Source organism: Nilaparvata lugens, chromosome 1 (genome assembly GCF_014356525.2).
Source record: "Nilaparvata lugens isolate BPH chromosome 1, ASM1435652v1, whole genome shotgun sequence".
Classification (NCBI taxonomy): Eukaryota; Metazoa; Arthropoda; class Insecta; order Hemiptera; family Delphacidae; genus Nilaparvata; species Nilaparvata lugens.
Window position 1 is genome coordinate 4,109,048 of NC_052504.1, and position 18,212 is coordinate 4,127,259.

Below are 18,212 nucleotides of genomic sequence, written 5' to 3' on the forward strand. Positions count from 1 at the left end.
CAAGTCCAGACGACAAGTTATTTGTTGACAGTGTAAGTATAGATGAGGTTAGTCATACAAACTCGAAAGTGTGGACTGAAATGTTGAAAGTAGAGGACAAGGATATAGCATTTAAGATTGATACTGGATCAGAGGTGAATATAATTCCAAAGCATATATTCCTCACATTGTCAGGTAAATTGTCATTGAAAAAACAAATATTATTCTAGAGGCTTATGGAGGTGAAAAACTTTTTCCTATAGGGTCTGTCCAACTCAATAAATGTGAAACTAAAGATAAGTTTGTAGTGTTGTATTTTCTAGTAGTGAACAAGAATGTTCGGCCTATTATAGGTTTACCGTCTTGTTTTACTTTGGGGTATTTGACAAAGAAATCTGATAGTGTTGAAGTTTCTAATTCGGCATAGTTTTTTGTTTGAAGGAGTAGGAATGTTCAAAAAGGTATGTCAGATAAAATTGAAAGAAGGTAGCATTCCAGTGGCAAAGCCAGCTAGACGATTGCCGTTAGTAATGAAGGAAAGATTGAGTAGGAAACTGCAGGAGTTGGAAAATGTAGGTATTATTGTTAAGTGTGAACAACCTTCTGAATGGGTGAATAATTTAGTAGTGATTGAAAAGCCAGACAAGTCCCTACGTTTGTGTTTAGATCCTCATGAATTAAATAAGTGCATAAAAAGAGAGTATTTTGAATTACCTACTCTTGATGAGGTAACAAGTAAATTGGCTGGGAAAAAGTATTTTACAGTGTTGGATCTAAAAGATGGATTTTATCAGGTTCCATTGGATGACTATTCCAGTAAATTGTGTACTTTTGCCACTCATCAGGGTTGCTACAGATTTTTAAGGTTACCCTTTGGTGTTAAAATAGCTCCTGAATATTTCCAAAAAGCTAATCTTGAGAATTTCGGTGATATTGAGAATGTTCTGATTTATTTTGACGACATTTTAATTGCAACAAATAGCCTAGAAGAACATGATAGAGTTTTGCAAACAGTTATGGAGAGGGCAAAAGAAAGGGGTGTAAAATTAAACAGGAATAAATTAAAATATAAGAAGTGTGAAGTCAAGTATTTAGGTCACATATTTTCAAAACAGGGTATCAAAGTAAGCGAGGATAGGATCAGGGTGATCAATGAATTGAAAGCTCCTAAGAATAAAAAAGAATTACAACAACTAATGGGAATGATTAATTATGTAAGGAAGTTTGTTTGTCAACTTGGAGAAATGTCTAGTGTATTGTGTGAATTACTGAAAAAAGATGTAGAATCCCAGTGGTTAGAAGTGTATCAAAAGGCTTTGGAAAGTATCAAACTAGAAATTAATAAAAACATTACCTACATTAAGTAATTTTGATCGAAAAAAGGGAATTGTCATTCAAACTGATGCTTCAAAAAATGGAATAGGATGTTGTCTACTTCAGGAGGGGTTACCTGTGTCATTTGCTTCAAGATGTTTAAATGAAACAGAGAAGCAATATGCCATTATTGAGAAGGAACTTCTGAGTGTAGTTTTTGCTGTTAAAAAGTTTCATAATTTAATATATGGATGTCCAATTAAGATAGTGACCGATCATAGGCCAAATGTTAGTATTATGAATAAAAGTGTTTCCCGAGTGAATTCACCTCGATTACAAATTGAAGTTAATAAAATATGATTTAAACTTTGAATATTGCCCAGGAAAATATATGCATGTAGCAGATTTGCTTTCTCGAAATTTTAGTAGTGAAGTAGAGTTAAGTGATCCAGATATAGTTGAAGTAGTTCATACGGTGTCAAAGTATATAAGAATGAGTGACAGAAGAAAAGAGGAGTTTAAAAAATGCATTAGTCAGGATGCAAATAGAAGAGTTGCAAATAGTTATGACGAGTATTCAGGATGGATGGAAAAAAGACAAGTGGGAAGGGGAAATAAAAGTATTCTTCCAAATCAGGAATGATTTGTATGTTCATGATAATTTAATGTTCTATTTTGATAGAATTGTAGTACCTAAAGCATTAAGATTAGATATGTTAAAGTTATTGCATGAAGGGCATTTTGGTATTACTCGTACTACAGATAGAGCACGAGAGATTTTGTTTTGGCCAGGTATGGCAAAGGATATAGAAAAAATGATTGCAAGATGCTCTGTGTGTAAGCGATATAGATATGCAAATATTAAAGAACCAATGATTTGTCCTGAAATTCCAGATTTTCCATTTCAAAAATTGGGAACTGACATAATGGAGTTCCAAGGCAGGGCTTATTTAGTAGTTGCAGATTATCTTACTAAATGGCTAGAAATTGTCCCTCTCAAAGGTAAACAAAGCTCTGATGTAATCAATGCTCTAAAAAATATTTTTTCAGTTTTTGGTATACGGTACCTGATATTATTGTGTCTGATAATATGCCTTTTGCATCATATGAATGTGAAAAAATTACTATAGAATTTGATTTTAAATTTCAAACGTCAAGTCCAGGATATGCTCAATCAAATGGATTAGCAGAGAGATTTGTTCAAACTGCTAAAAACATTCTGAGAAAATCAGATGATATAAGTGTAGCATTAATGGAGTATCGTAACAGGCCAATTCCAGGATTGAACAGATCTCCTGCTCAAATATTGTTTTTTAGAAGATTGAAAACTAAATTACCAGTTGTTGAAAAACAAATGTCAGATCATGAACAGTTTAAATTGCATTTGCAAAATAAAAATAGGAAAAGCAAAGATTACTATGATGCACATGCAAGGGCTAGGCCAGATTTCAAAGAGGGGGATAGGGTAGTCTACAGAAGAGGAAAGGAGTGGCATCCAGCTACAGTAGTATCAAAGCATAGGGGAAGATGTTATAATAATGGACTAAGTTATGTTGGCAGTACTGCCTACTGCAGGTGACACACGGACGGATTAGTAGTAAAATGTGATCAGAAGAACTCAGTAAAAATGCTTAATGACAAACTGTACTATTTTATAATATTTATGAAGTTATGTGTGAAATCAATAAATAGCAATAAAGTTCAAGTGTTCGTTTATTCACTCAACTACAACAAATTCAATTTGACTGAATTACAACCTGTATACCTAGCCTAACCACTTCCATATCTATGAATTTTCATCTTAGATAATAATATTATAGGCAGTGTGATGTCACATCTTTTCATAGCTTGTTGCCATTCAAAACCTATCCTAATACAAACAATTGACCTTGGAATGAGACTCAGTATATTTAGTAATATCAAATCACTGTTGTTTCCCTGTTTGTACTACATGATGTATGAACCCAGGGTTTCACCAATTACGCTATCATAATTAGAAATCTACTGAAAGTGTGAGCTCCATGAGTGTTCCTAGACCTAGGCAAGGATAGTGGAACCAGGTTGAGACTGACTATAGTGAGGTTCATGTTATGATGGCAGTGGAGAAAGATAGTGAAACAGCGTTGCCAATTCTCTGCCTTGCCACGGTCTTCTATGAAGGATAGCTGATACTGGTATATCTGATGTAATCATCATCATCAGTGGCGCTACAACCCGCTACAGGTCTTGGCCTCCTCCAGTTTTCGCCTCCATTCGTCTCTGTCTTTCGCCCTCGCTTTCCAACCTCTGGCTCCAATCACTTGTGCGTCCTTGTCAACACCGTCCATCCAGCGCAGTCTCGGCCTTCCTGGTCTTCGCCTCCCTTCCATCCTGTACAGCATGAGTCTCCTTGGTGGGTATGTCTCATCTGCCCAAATAAGGTGGCCAGCCCATCGCAGTCTACAAATTTTGATCATTTTGACCACATCAGGTTCACGATATACTTGGTAGAGCTCCTCATTCTTCCTCCTCCGCCAGGTCTCATCCACTTTTATTCCACCACAGATGCTTCGCAGTACCCTCCTCTCAAAAACTTTGAGTTGGCTCTCGTCTTTTTTGGACAGTGTCATTGTTTCACTGCCATACATGAGTACTGGCAGGACTAGTGAGCGATATATTTTAAACTTTGTGGCTCTGCTCAGCACTTTGTTTTTTATATACATGGAGAGACCATAGAAGCATCTGCTGGACAGGAGAATTCTCCTTTCCACCTCCTTTGTTGTTTCGTTTTCACCATCGACGGAGAGTATACAAAATCATCTTTAACCTCAAAACAGTTATCATCCATCTGAAGCCACTCCACGATGTTGTGGTTCGTTGATGTGATCATGACCTTTGTTTTGTTTTCATTTATGTGGAGGCCCATTTGCAATGCTGCATTTTTAATATTTTTAAAGGCTTCCTTCATATCATTCACCGATCTTCCAATGATATAAATGTCGTCTGCGTACGCGAGAATTTGGGTTGATTTATAAAAAATATTCTCTTCAGTGTTGACTTTTGACTCACGAATGACTTTTTCTAAAGCTATATTAAATAACAAACATGAAAGAGCATCTCCTTGTCACAGCCCTGCCTCCATCTCAAAATTCTCCGACAGATGGTTTTGTATCTTCACCCGGCATACAACTTTAGACAAGGATGCTTTTGTAAGGTTGATGAGCTTCCTTGGGAATTGAAATTCCTCCATGGCTTCGAATAGCCTTACTCTCAGGATACTGTCATAGGCCGCGGTGAAATCCAAGAAGAGGTGGGAGGTTCCTGTTTTATATTCATGAGTCTTCTCTAGAATCTGATGTAATATTAACAGGAAATTCTTGTTTAGAGTGATCAATTATATTTTATTTTTTATGAAAATTTATATTTGTCAAAGATTAACTTAAATACTAAATTTTCATAATTATTGAGATTGAATATTCTTTTAATTGATTATATTTCTACATTGTTGGAAAATGATCCGGCAGAATGATACACAGGGGAAGCAAAACCAATGTTAATCAAATACTCCCATTATAACGTGGACCTCACTATAGGAGAGCTATTGAGGGAGAAGCAGAGGATCAAGCTGCATGACGTTGAGTTGATGCTGGGGTAAAAAAATCGACATGATACTACTTATAGAATGACTTGATAATTTTATTGTGGATGATGACCATGTGAGCAGGTAATGCTGGTGAGTAGGTAATGGAAAGTGCAAGGTTGATTTCATGAGGCTGGCCACTAACGGTAAGACATGCATGATACACATTGGCATAGATTGTTGTGTTATCACAGGGAAAGGCTTCTAACAAAATTTGTTGTGGTTAGGTTTTTTTATCTCCAAATTTACGTTGTTTATTTTTTCTCTGCTACACTATTCAAGTTTGAATAGTTAATTTATTGAAAAACAGGTTAGGTGACCTGTTCCGACCCGTAGGGGTCCCTAAGAGGACGAACCGAACACCAATTGATCTGGAGGCAAACCGGAATCAGCCACAAAGGCTCATTTGTGGTCCGGAGACACCTGGACCATTTCTGATGAGTTTCGACCTGTTACTATGCACTACAAGGACAGTGATGACTGCCACAACTCTTCCACCACTCCTAGCGACTCCCCTCCCTCCAGGCAGTGCAAAAGCATGGCCAATCACCTCTCAGAAAGGAGAGAATTTCACCGAACACCGCGAGGAGTCTAGCCGTCCCCAAAAGGCCGCTCCAACCACCAGCCGGCACACGCCACAGTGTGAGCAGCATCCCCTACTCCGCCCCTCCACAGACGCCAGCCCAGGGTGACCCTGGCAATTTGAATAGTGCCAAGGTGTGGGCCAATACTCAGAACCTCAAAAAATGTTGTGATGACACAACAATGAATGGCGACATGAATATGCACAGACATTTTCAACACACTTGTTCTGTTATTAGTGACCACCCTACGAAACACAGTAAAAACAAATTTGAATGAGTACAAGTAGTCACAAATTTTCAGCTAGTAGTTGTTTCTCCTTCATGTGTTCTTATATGTTTCTTCAATTTAGCAGATTGAGCACATTTATAATCACAATACTCGCAGCTGAAAGGTGTTTCTCCTGTATGTGTTCTTATATGTTTCTTCAAATTAGCAGATTGAGCACATTTATAGTCACAATACTCACAGATGAAAGGCGTTTCTCCTGTATGTGTTTTGATATGATTCTTCAAAGTAGCAGATTGAGCACATTTATAGTCACAATACTTGCAGCTGAAAGGTGTTTCACCTGTATGTGTTCTTATATGTTTCTTCAAATTAGCAGATTGAGCACATTTATAGTCACAATACTCACAGATGAAAGGCGTTTCTCCTGTATGTGTTTTGATATGATTCTTCAAAGTAGCAGATTGAGCACATTTATAGTCACAATACTCGCAGCTGAAAGGTGTTTCTCCTGTATGTGTTCTGATATGGTTCTTCAAATTAGTTGATCGAGCACATTTATAGTCACAATACTCGCAGCTGAAAGGTGTTTCTCCTGTATGTGTTCTGACATGTCTTATCAAATAACTTGATTGAGCACATTTATAGTTACAATACTTGCAGCTGAAAGGCTTTTCCCCAGTGTGTTTTCTCATGTGACTCTTCAAATTACTGGACCGTGTGGTTTCATAGCTGCAGTCAGCACAGCTGTAGACCTTGATCCTTTTGCCAGCCACAGATGGCTCAGTGCCGTCTTCCACTGGAGAGATTAAATGTGCATTCAGTTCACCCACTTCTGTTGTATTGGCAGTTTCAGATGTGCTGCAGTTTGAAGGCCACATCTCCGGTTCACTCTCCACTGAACATCCTTCTGCCTCTTGCTCAACTGCAAACACCAATGATGCAACTTTTAAATGATTAAATTAGAATAAAAACAATAAAGTAATGATAAAATTTATAGTGCACTAAACACTCACACAATTTTCCTTGCCTTACCTCAATCATACCTCATTGATTATCATAATTGTTATACAAACCAAGAGTTTTGCAGCTGATTGTAGAAATAGTACATAAAACAGATTATAGTTAAATGTTGGGTTAGATTGTGAACAATCATAGAAATAATAATAACAAATAAATCATGCCATTAGTTATTTTTTTATTGATGCATGAGAATAATAATCTATGATTGCTAATCCAGACATTGGTTTTCTATCAATTGACATACATATTAGGTTGAATTGTCTGAAAATGATTGGTTATGTATATGACTGCCTATCGTTTTTGATTCAAAACATGATAATACTGTTAAATAAATAGGAAGTTTCACCTGTGTTATGACACAGACTGTTAAAAGTGTGCATCAAAATTAAAACTATAAACTGACATGAAATTGTCAGCTCTAGTTTGATGAGTGGGGTACCCACTATTCATCAACTACTCAGAAGAGCAACATGACCACAATTGGCAAACACAGCACATTATTACATATAAGTTGTGCTGGAAATAGGATGATAATCTGTAGTGAACACAAGTAATTTAGTGAAGGGCAATTTATTGAAAGAATCAAATAATAAGACGTAGATGTTGTCAACACCACTATTTATATAGTGGTATATCATTTACCACAATATCTCCTCACATACAATCAAATTATTGAAGGAATGTGTATAAATACAACTTATACCTATAGCTGTTGCTATGGCAACCACATCTGTGTGACAACCACAAGTGTCATGTATTAGTATCATTGAGGAATAAAAATGAATGGAATATTAACTTTAATCTCACCATATTCTTCCTCTTTGATGAATATTAGATTATATCCAGGGATTAGATAATGTTGTTGGCTGAAATCACCATCAGTTGGAGAGCATGCAGTGCTGCACTCTGGTGCTGGTTCTTGGCTGCTATCATTCTCCTGCTTAACTCTCGCCATCTGAAATATTGATATCACAAACAATGAGAAGATGATCGATTATTGTTACACCTCATGTGAGGTGTAACAAATATTGGTACTGTAAGGCTCAACTCACACTTACGTGACGTAGGTCGAGAAGAGACTCAACTCTAGTCAATAGCATGTGATTTCAAATGATGACGTCGCGGATACTAGAATCAACTAGTCTGAGTGTCACCTTGACCTTCTCTTGAAGAACTGAACATAGGCATATAACCATTCTAAGTAAATTAGGAATCTATAAGCAAAATTTCAAATTAATCAGATCAGAAGTTCAGACGTGATGATGCATTATTCATGTTTTTCCTATTTCTACTTGTATGAGCCGATTCTTTCTTTTATTATAGGCCAACTAAAGATTACTCTGGTTAATTGATAGAAATTTTGAATATTCATACTGTTTTTCTGTCGAATCTGGAAGAAAGGTTGTATTATCATAGGATATTTTCTGATAATTTGAATGACAGCAAGAAAACTTGGGATACAATGAATCAGTTTATAAATAAGAAAAGTAAACCTACTATTTTAGATTCAATTAAGAGTAGTTTCCAGATTAATGATGAGCATCAAATGTCTAATCTACTAGAAGGGTTTAATTTTTGTTTCAAAGAAAGTGTTGAAAAAATAAATCATGAGATGAATGGAGAGCCATTTGACTTGGCGGCACAATTTGAGGAGGGCAATTATACTATTGACAATAAAATGCGCATGAATCTGAGAAAAATTAATCAAGAATTATTAATCAAAGCAGTAAATAAGCTTAATTACAAATCTTCTGCAGGCCCTGATAAAATTAGACCGCAGGATATAAAGTCCAACTTATTTTATTTGAAATTGATTTTGATGCATTTAATTAAGCGAATTGTTGATACTGGGAATATACCACATCTATTGGTAGTAACTTACCTTAGACCTATTTTTAAAAAGGGTCAACGCCTTCTAGTTAATGATAGTATTAAACATCTGGGTATAAACTTTGATTTACATATGAGATTCAAAACACATATTGATATAATGACAAGAATAATGAAGGTGGCGCTTTACAAGTGTTCTAGAATTAGTCATTACTTTCCAGTGAATACCAAAAGAATTATATACTTCTCAATGATACAGAGTATTATTAATTATGGAATAACAGTGTACTCCCTAGCCCCTCAATACGTAAAATTGCCATTGGAGAGGACTATGAGAAGAATTGTTCAAACGTTGTTTAATGGAATTGAAAGAAATCTGCTGGAATTTTATCATTTAATTTATTAGCCAAGTACCATGACTTGTCAAGGAACTATTTTAAAGAGGAATATAGAGTATTAAATGAAATTGTTTATGGGCTGCGACAAAGAAATTACAGAACGCAGAGATATAATAATGTTTATGGGAAAAACTAACCTAATAATAGAATACCCGATTTATTGAACTCTCTCCCCATACAATTAAGAAATTTGGAAAGGAAAGGTGAAGCTAAAAGGAAATTAAAGTCATATTTTATGAGAATTGATAACGAATAGGAAAAATAGCTAGCATAACTTTAGATTATTCTGATTGATATTATTAAATGACTTACCCGTTGTAAATGTTAATGGGGTTAGAATACTTGATTCAATGTTATAATAAGTTGGCTATGGTTCAAAACGTATTTGAAGCTAGAAGTTTACTTCCAGATTATTATAAATAATTTTCATGCTACCAATTATATAAATAACTTCCATATTATTTATAAACACTGAATTGAGCCTGGTATAAGTAGATTTGTTTGTTAGATAATAAAGTCATATTCAACAAGATTAAATGGAAACACATAAAAATACGATGTATAATCTGAGCAATTAAGGGTTCAAAATTTAAAATAGTAGAAAAAAAAGTTTTTTGTTGAGTTTATTTCTTGTAATGTTTATACTCTGATGAAAGTAAGGTTATAATAATTATTATTATGAAAAAATCAAAATGAGTTTTAGCAAGAGTAACTAGATAAATCTTGGTTGTAACCTGTGTGTATTTGTGGCTGAGACGATGAAAATCAAGTTGGTAGCAAATGCCTTCTGTATGGATATCTGTGATCAGAATACTGTGACAAAGTGGGATGCTAAAAAAGTGTACCGACAATCTGTACTGAACTGTTTTCGAACTTCTTTTGTTGACTTTGTGTTCATTGGAAATGTCAAATTGTTTTAAAATAATTATTGTCTGTAAATTTTCTAACTGTATACCTCTCAAATAGCTAGAGAGGTTATTATATAATATATATGTACTTGGTGAAATGTAATATTGTGAAAATTGAAATAAATAAATTGAAATTGAAAGGTTTTCATTCAGCAAAAAGTTTTAATTATAATTTGATGAAAAAATCACAAACTAAACCGAATTACTTATTTATTCTAGTCAAGATAGAATACATGCCTGATTGGAAGTTGAACCATTGTGTGAGGATGACTCATCTTTGATGTTGCTAGTTGCAAAAACAAATCCTCCAAATTCATCCTCCTGCTTCTCGATCTTGATCTGTGAACATAAGAGAAGGCTTGTGTCACTTGAAAACTAGACGAATATCAAACTCAGCAAGTAATAGTGCTCAGTATTAAAATATGGGTTGTAGTAGTTGATGTTTGTTTATTTATGTTTGTTAGAATAGCAACGAATATATTCAAAAATGCATTCCTAAAAGAATGGACCTTTTTCTAAAGTTCCCTTTGATGTCTTACTCTACAGTTTTATAAGATCCATGAAAGGCGATCAATAGAAATATTTAATAATATTATAAAGAATATTGCGACTGAATTAATATTTCAACTAATTTCATTATATACTATCAACAGTAGGAAAAAATTGGATTCAACTTCATCATAAAGCTGTAGTCTGTAGTAAATTTCAAGGAGGATTGTTCAACAATACATGCCTGCTGAGTAGCTGTATCACTACGTGCAGCTCCAATCCAACTGTCATCAAAAGCACTTTCCTGTTTCTCAACTTTAACCTGGAACAAAGGGACAACAAAAAATAACTTGAATCCTTCACAGTATAATCTTGATGAAACGCATTTTCTGTTTCAAGGTATCTATTTCAGATACCCTAGTAAAGTACTGTACTTGACAATAAATCCTTCAACAATTAATCAGGTATGATAGTCTGGTGGTGAGAATTATTAAAGCTTGAAATCCCCATAGATCGAATAATGGTTTTTTCGCTGCTACATAACGGGGCTCTCAAGCAACAGACCCCCATTTTACACATTACATAAGAGAGTACAGAGTACTGGACTGTAGATGAGTGGACAGGACGTAGGTTGCCTTTGCCTATACCAGACAGGCAGCACTGTAAATTTGCAGATATTCAATCAATCAGTCTTTATTGTTGTCATCAAACATTACAAATGTAATTCCCCTGGTATACTATCAGGACATCTATAAAATTCAACCGGTATCAATCGATGTCATCTAACAAAGTCTCTCCCACATCAACCAATGAGCAAATGGACTGCAATGCAATGACATATTATTACATCAGTAATCGACGTTCAATTATGTTTAATTCAATATAGATGTACTTACAACCATTTCAAAGATTAAGAAATCTCACAATTTACCCCACTTTGGAAATATTTACATGTATAAGTATTCTCTGAAAATGATCTTTTTTTCTTCTACATTAATGATAGTTATTTGTATATCTAGAGTGAAAAGTACGACTTTTTCTCCCTGAGGGAAAAAGTTTGAAGCCCGAGGCGAAGCCGAGGGCAACAATTTTCCTGAGGGAGAAAAAGTATTTTTCGCTCGTGATGTACACAATATTTTTCCTCCATCTACATTTTTTTATAGAAACTGCAAATTAAATCATTCTAATAACTTACGTATTGGTGACAATGTTTCCTAACAACATAACCTAAAAACTAAAACCTAAAAACCGGTCGTCTGATAGGCACTGCTGATTGCGCTATCTATCGGCCAAAGTTGTAACAATCATATCAGCTGAGCTACCAAAAATGGCTGACTGCAGATCACGCGGTTCAGATTTGAATTGCAGAATGCAGATCAAGAATATTTGTTGGCTGGTATTTTGAATAGAATAAAATATTTTTAAAATTGTATAAAGTTTTATCGTCTACCAATATTAAGAATATAATATCATACAAACATATATTTCATGAGTTGATCAAATTTCTGGTTGTGGTATTGAATTCAGTTGACTCAATGACAGACACCTCTATTACGCTTTCTCATCTGAGCTTAGACCTTCTAACCTATTACCATGTAAGTTTTTTAAATAGAGATGCTTCCCATGTTATTTAAATGGAGTCACTTTTACTCCCTAGGGAGTTTTTCTGTTTTTTACTACCTAAAGCGAAAAAGTGACACTTTAGTATTATGTTTCAGGGAGTAAAGTAAGTACTTTAGCCAGTAGCTGGAGGAAAAAATGATTGTAGTTTCCTTTTACCTGGACTTTGATTTGTGGTCTAGGTGTTGATACATCTTCCAGTCTGTTAACAATTACTTTTGCAATTTTCCCACCTGAAATAAATGTGAGTTATTAAAGGAAAATTTATTATGAGAAAAAAAATAGAATATATATATTTTTTATTGAATTTTCCAAATTGGGTATTTGATATATGTTTGACCTGAAATATTTTCAAGTTGAATAGTTCAATAAATTCTGGTTTCGATCAAACACAATCTTGAGAAAGCTATTGCTAAATATTTCATTCAGGATTATTATAAAGCATTCAGTAAGTGAAATCATTCAAGGAAGCCTACTAAACGTGCTTTTAATTTGTAGAATACAGATTTTCGACATAAGAAATTACATTTTTGTGTTTACAAAAACCTTTAATGAGGTCATTCCATTCAAAAACAGTCTGATCCCAAACATTGCTTGGCTTTGATTAGAACTGCCTTATTCAGAACTCTATCTAGTGATTAACTTGAACCAGTAATATAATATAAATAACACTTTATTCAATCAGAAGCTAGATGATGTTTCATTAAACATTATTCAATGAATCAACGTAATTTTTTAATAACTTCAATGTAAAGACTGCACATACAGTATTGCATGCTCATAGGTTCAGTGTAGTTTATAAGCTCATGAGTTTACAGTGCCTGTTATTGGTTAAGCACAAGTTTTTTTAAGTATAAGAATAGAGATTTCATATCAGATGCAAGAGTGAACTTAAATCAACTGTTGAGATGCTTGGGAATCAAGGGAAAAATGTGTATACTTACAAACATGGTACTCCATACTCTGGAAAGCAGTTTGACTCTGAAAACAATACAGATAGTTTATTTTTCAATTGTCTATCTATAGTACAGCTTTATTAATTGAATTTCTCTAAATCTATCAATATATAACAATGAACATTTTCAGCTGCTTAGATGCACTAACGTAAAGGCAGAATCAACTCTATGGAGCTTCATTATTTTTTAACAACATAACAGTATTAGTTGAATACTCAAACTATTGATCAGTTGACTTGTAAGTAGAGCACTTTCAACATTTTCCAATTGCAGTTGGTCAGAAATGTATGATGGCGGAATTGATAGAAAATTAGTTACAATAACAAGAAAATTCCACAAAATAGATCATTTATGGGTTTCAAGAAAAATATGTGCCTCATTTATGGTTGAGCAACTTTATAAAAAGCGACTCATATCCAACACTATTTGATGCAGACTAATGCTTATCTTTCAAACTCAGTATTATTTTCCCAAAATATTATTGTTTTGTCATTGTATGTATAGAACAATAAATGGTTTCTTCTCTTTCAGTCCTAGATCATACAGTAACTTGAAGAGCTGAATTGAATTTAAATACTTTTTTCCATTCCATACAATTATTATTATTTGCTTCAAATTATGGTAAAAAAGGACATTCATTTGTGTTTTAATGACAGAGATTTAAGACATAAATTATGCAAAGTAAATTTCTATAACTTATCTTGGAACTTTTGAAAATGAGAAATTAACAAAAATAATAAAACTTACTGAATACTCAATAACATTTTGAGAGTTCAATGGTGACCAGTCAAGCCCATGTCTAAAGCACACTGCACACAGGGACATTAGTAGCAGCTGGTAACTACTAGCAGAAATGTGGAATTGGAAATTTCATAAATTTAAATGTTCATGACATTTCTAATCACACTTTCACAAAGCTAGTGGATGCTATTAATGTATCTGTGTGTAGAGTGCTTACTGAACATGGAATTGGAAATGCCATGAAGTTAGCTCCAATGTTGGTCTACCCATCTACTAAATAAACTGTATACAGTATAAACAATTCGCATGAATGCAAATGCAAGCTTGTTTATGCATGACCACCAAGCGTGCAGATACTTACTTTCCATGTCCAAGATCACCATTATGCTGTTATTTTATATATTTCCTCCTAATATTTAGCCACATGAAGGGCTTTGTCATAGCATTTGAGGAGGTCGTCATAAGAGCAGTAAGTGTGCAGATGAAAACTGGAAAGTGCAATAGCAACACTCACACTTTCTAGTTGCGTTTCGTGTGATCAACAGCATGCAAGTCACAAAGTGTCTGTTTTGATTACATTTTTCAAATTTTGCTTTTTGGCTCATGCATGATGTAATGAAAAACCTCTGCATTCTAGGCTTTATTGATCAGTAATGAATTCATAACAGATTCAAAATTAGAATAAATAGTTCAACATCTGATAACAGAAACATAAGAAGAAAAACACTAGTCATATGATGATTCAATATCATCACATTCTTCCCGTCTTTAGGAATTCAATGAATAGTCTTTCAAATAAGAAGGCATTTTGCGCTCTCTATAAGATCTTCGCAGGGTGCCATCAGGAGGCTCTTCTTCATCACTGAGGGGGGATCCTGTATTTGTTTCATCTTGATTTTCATGATAATTTTCTTGATTGTTCTCAGGCTCTGCGTGATCACTAAGGCTTGATCCTGCATTTGTATCATCTTGATTGTTATCGTTATCTTCTTGAATGCTCTCTTCTCCTCGAGGGGCAAGGTTTTTCAATGATACAGTTGTCTCTCTTCCATCACTAAGCCGTACCTTGGCATATTGTGGGTTGATTTGAAGAATATCCACCTCCTCGACCAATGGATCGAATTTACTTCTTCGTATAGGTACTTTCATTAGGACTTTGTTTGAAGGGGCAAGCCAGGTTGGTCTATACTGTCGGAACATCCTATCATGTGGCGTCTCATTAGTAGCTGTGCACAATAGGGATCGAATAGAATGTAGAGAATCTGGGAGCACAGATTCCCAATCAGATACATCCAAATTTCTATGCTTCAATGTAAGAGACACTGTGCGCCAAATTGTACCATTTTCTCGTTCGATTTGGCCATTTCCTGGTGCGTTATAAGGTGATGACATGGAAGTGGCTACTCCTCGATTATGAAGGAATTCCTGCAGCTCTCTGGATTTGAAAGAGGTTCCATTGTCAGTATGTACATAAGAAGGTAAACCAAATGTGGTAAACAAGTTCACAAGGCACTGAATTACAGTTGATGAATTCATATTCGGACAAGGGTATGCAAACGGAAACCTAGAGTACTCATCAATTATTGTCAACAAATATTTGTTTTTAGTTTTTGATGGAAGAGGACCCTTGAAGTCCATGCTTAATCTTTCAAATGGATGTGTCGCCTTTATGAGAGTAGATTTCAATTTCTTGAAAAATTGAGGTTTTATGGCATTACATGTTTGACATGAAGAGTCATTTTTCTGACATCCTCAACTGAATAGGGTAAATTATGAGTTCTTACCCAATGAATCATTCTGGTCACTCCAGGGTGACACAAGTCACAGTGTAGGGAGTGTAATTTATCAGTTTGAGTTGCATTACACACTCTTGAAAGTGCATCTGCTACTTGGTTGTCCTTTCCTGGTCTGTAAATTATTTCGTAATTGTAGCATGACATCTCCAATCGCCATCGGTGTATTTTTTCATTTTTTATTTTTATTTTGATGAGTCATATCAAACATGAATGATACAGAGCGCTGCGCTGGTCAGTGATAATTTTGAAGAATCTTCCAAGTAAGAAATGTCTCCACTTTTTAAGAGCACACACAATAGCAAAAGCCTCTTTTTCAATGGATGAATGTTTACGCTCACTATCATTCAGCTTCTGAGAAAAGAATGCTACTGGACGTCCACACTGTGATAGGACAGCTGAAATTGAAAAATCAGATGCATCTGTTTCAACCACAAAAGGTTCAAAGTCGTCAATTGTACTAACTACTGCCTTAGAAATCTCAGTTTTGAGTTGATTGAAGTCAGCTATAGCTTCAGAAGTCAAAGGAAAGGTCTTTGCTGTAAGAAGCCGTTTAGCTTTATCTGAATAATTGGATATCCATTTGGAATAGTGTGCAAACATTCCAATTGTTCGCTCAAGAGCCTTTCTATTATCTGGGGGTGGAAGATTGAGCAATGGTTTCAGACGTTCAGGGTCAGGAGAAATTGTCCCATTTTCAATTTTATAGCCAAGCAAGCTTATTGAAGTAAGTGAATATTTGCTTTTTTCTGTATTGATTGTAAAATTATATTTTTGTACTGCATCTAAGAATTTTTTGAGATTCAAATCATGTTCCTTCTGATTCTTACCACATATTGTCACATCATCCAGGTATGCATACGTTTTTTCAAGTTTTTCATTATTAATAACATCATCAATGACTCGCTGAAAAATGCTGACAAATGCTTGAGCTCTCCAGGGAGACCTGCTTTCTTCAATAATTCCATCAGCTAGCAGTTTCTCAATTTCTTTCTCCATGAAACTAGTGTCTTCAAGAGAATGCTTTCGGGATTTAGTAATTATAGGTTTAATGTCTTTAGTCAAAAACTCAAAAAGTGGTGGAGTTTCTATCTTTGCTGGAGCCAGATAATTGATAGTCAATGGGGGTTTAGTTCCTCCAAATGAAACTCTAAGTTCAGAGTGTTGATTAAGTAAGTCATGTCCTACAATAACATTAGCACACAATCAGGCAATACACTGAATTTGTTTTGGGGTAATGTTGACCTGAAAATTCTAAATGAGCTACACAATAAAAGGAAATGTTCTTTCTTAGTGATGTTGAAGCCATGGACACTGCACCAGTTGTAGGGTACATTTCAAGTCTACATTTTTTAGCAAAACAGTGTGAAATAAATGTCTCAGAGCTTCCTGTATCTATCAAAGCAGAAGTAGGAATGTTGTTTACCTGAGCTTGTACTGTAGCATTTTCAAGAACAGTAGAGGCTGCAATAAGCGCCGAAGATGAAGAAGTTTTAGTAGATTTGCAGACATTTTTCCAATGACCTATTTTCTGGCATTTTTCGCATGAGTCATTTAGTGCAGGGCACTGCTGACGTGTTTTATGTTGCTGACGACCACAAAATAACATTTTTGAAAACTTGAGCTTCCAGTTTTTACAGCTGACAAATTTGTTTCTTTACATGAATTTTCTGAAGAATTATTTGAAGTGGCATTAAGAGTTATTTCAGAAGAGTAAGAAGCTGATTGATTTCTGGCAGATTCCAAGGCACATGCTTTTTCAATAGCTTCATCAAGAGTTAGCTTGTCGAACTCCAAAAGTCTCAGTCTTATCTGATGAGAGCTGAGGCCCCGGATAAATGAATCACGAATGTATGTTTTCCTATGAGTTTCAGAATCAACATCTGCAAACCCACAATTCTTACTCAGTTGTTGTAAAGCTTGGTTATATTGGTCAATTGTCTCATCTGAAGACTGTTTTCTAGTTGCCAATTTATGTCTAGCGAATATTTCATTTATTGGTTTTACATATGCAGATTTTAGTGCGTCAATAGCCGAAGTATATGAATTTTTGTCGGCAATTGTTTGATAAACAGAATGAGATAGAAAGTTGGTAAGCAACTGCAACTTACTTTCATCATCGATGTCTTCTTCGTCAAAAGATGCGATGGAGAATTTGGATCACCATCAAACTTGTCTGGTTTCAAAAATTTGCCATCGTAACGCAAATTTTCAGTTTTCGTTTCCAGAAAAGATTTGAAGATTATACATTTGTTTTTGATTAGAAATTGTGAAATAGAGAATAGAAATTGATTGACTCGTATTTGATAAGATGAATTGATTTGATGATTTTAGATTACTGATCAATAAATTGTAATGAAAAACCTCTGCATTCTAGGCTTTATTGATCAGTAATGAATTCATAACAGATTCAAAATTAGAATAAATAGTTCAACATCTGATAACAGAAACATAAGAAGGAAAACACTAGTCATATGATGATTCAATATCATCACACATGATCTAACGCACACTTACCAATTCCATATGATCACAACCTTAAATAGACAAGTCAAGAATCATCTGGGCTAAAGTGTACGTCCAGTGCCAAAATACCTGTCATCAAATTTTTGGTTGGGATCGATTTAATATGTTATTTTGAGCACAAAAAATAAACAGCGGTCGCTATTGTTTTAAAAATAAACTAAGTTTAAAGTGGCACAATTTTACTTGCATTTAACCTATAAGTAGCA

The 18,212-nt window shown here is 34.7% G+C and overlaps 1 protein-coding gene across 1 annotated transcript in view; it reads right to left on the minus strand.

The window, feature by feature from the left end:
* Positions 1-219: 219 nt before the first annotated feature.
* The window catches only part of LOC111050254 (oocyte zinc finger protein XlCOF6.1-like), a 153,281-nt gene continuing 135,288 nt past the window's right edge, over positions 220-18,212 (minus strand). Inside the window, exons 5-8 of the mRNA XM_039428189.1 lie at positions 10,615-10,692; positions 10,119-10,220; positions 7,553-7,700; positions 220-6,647 (exon numbers count right to left, since the gene is read on the minus strand). Of these exons, the coding sequence (XP_039284123.1) occupies positions 5,794-6,647; positions 7,553-7,700; positions 10,119-10,220; positions 10,615-10,692 (1,182 nt within the window). The 3' untranslated portion in view covers positions 220-5,793. The remainder of the gene's footprint in view (positions 6,648-7,552; positions 7,701-10,118; positions 10,221-10,614; positions 10,693-18,212) is intronic.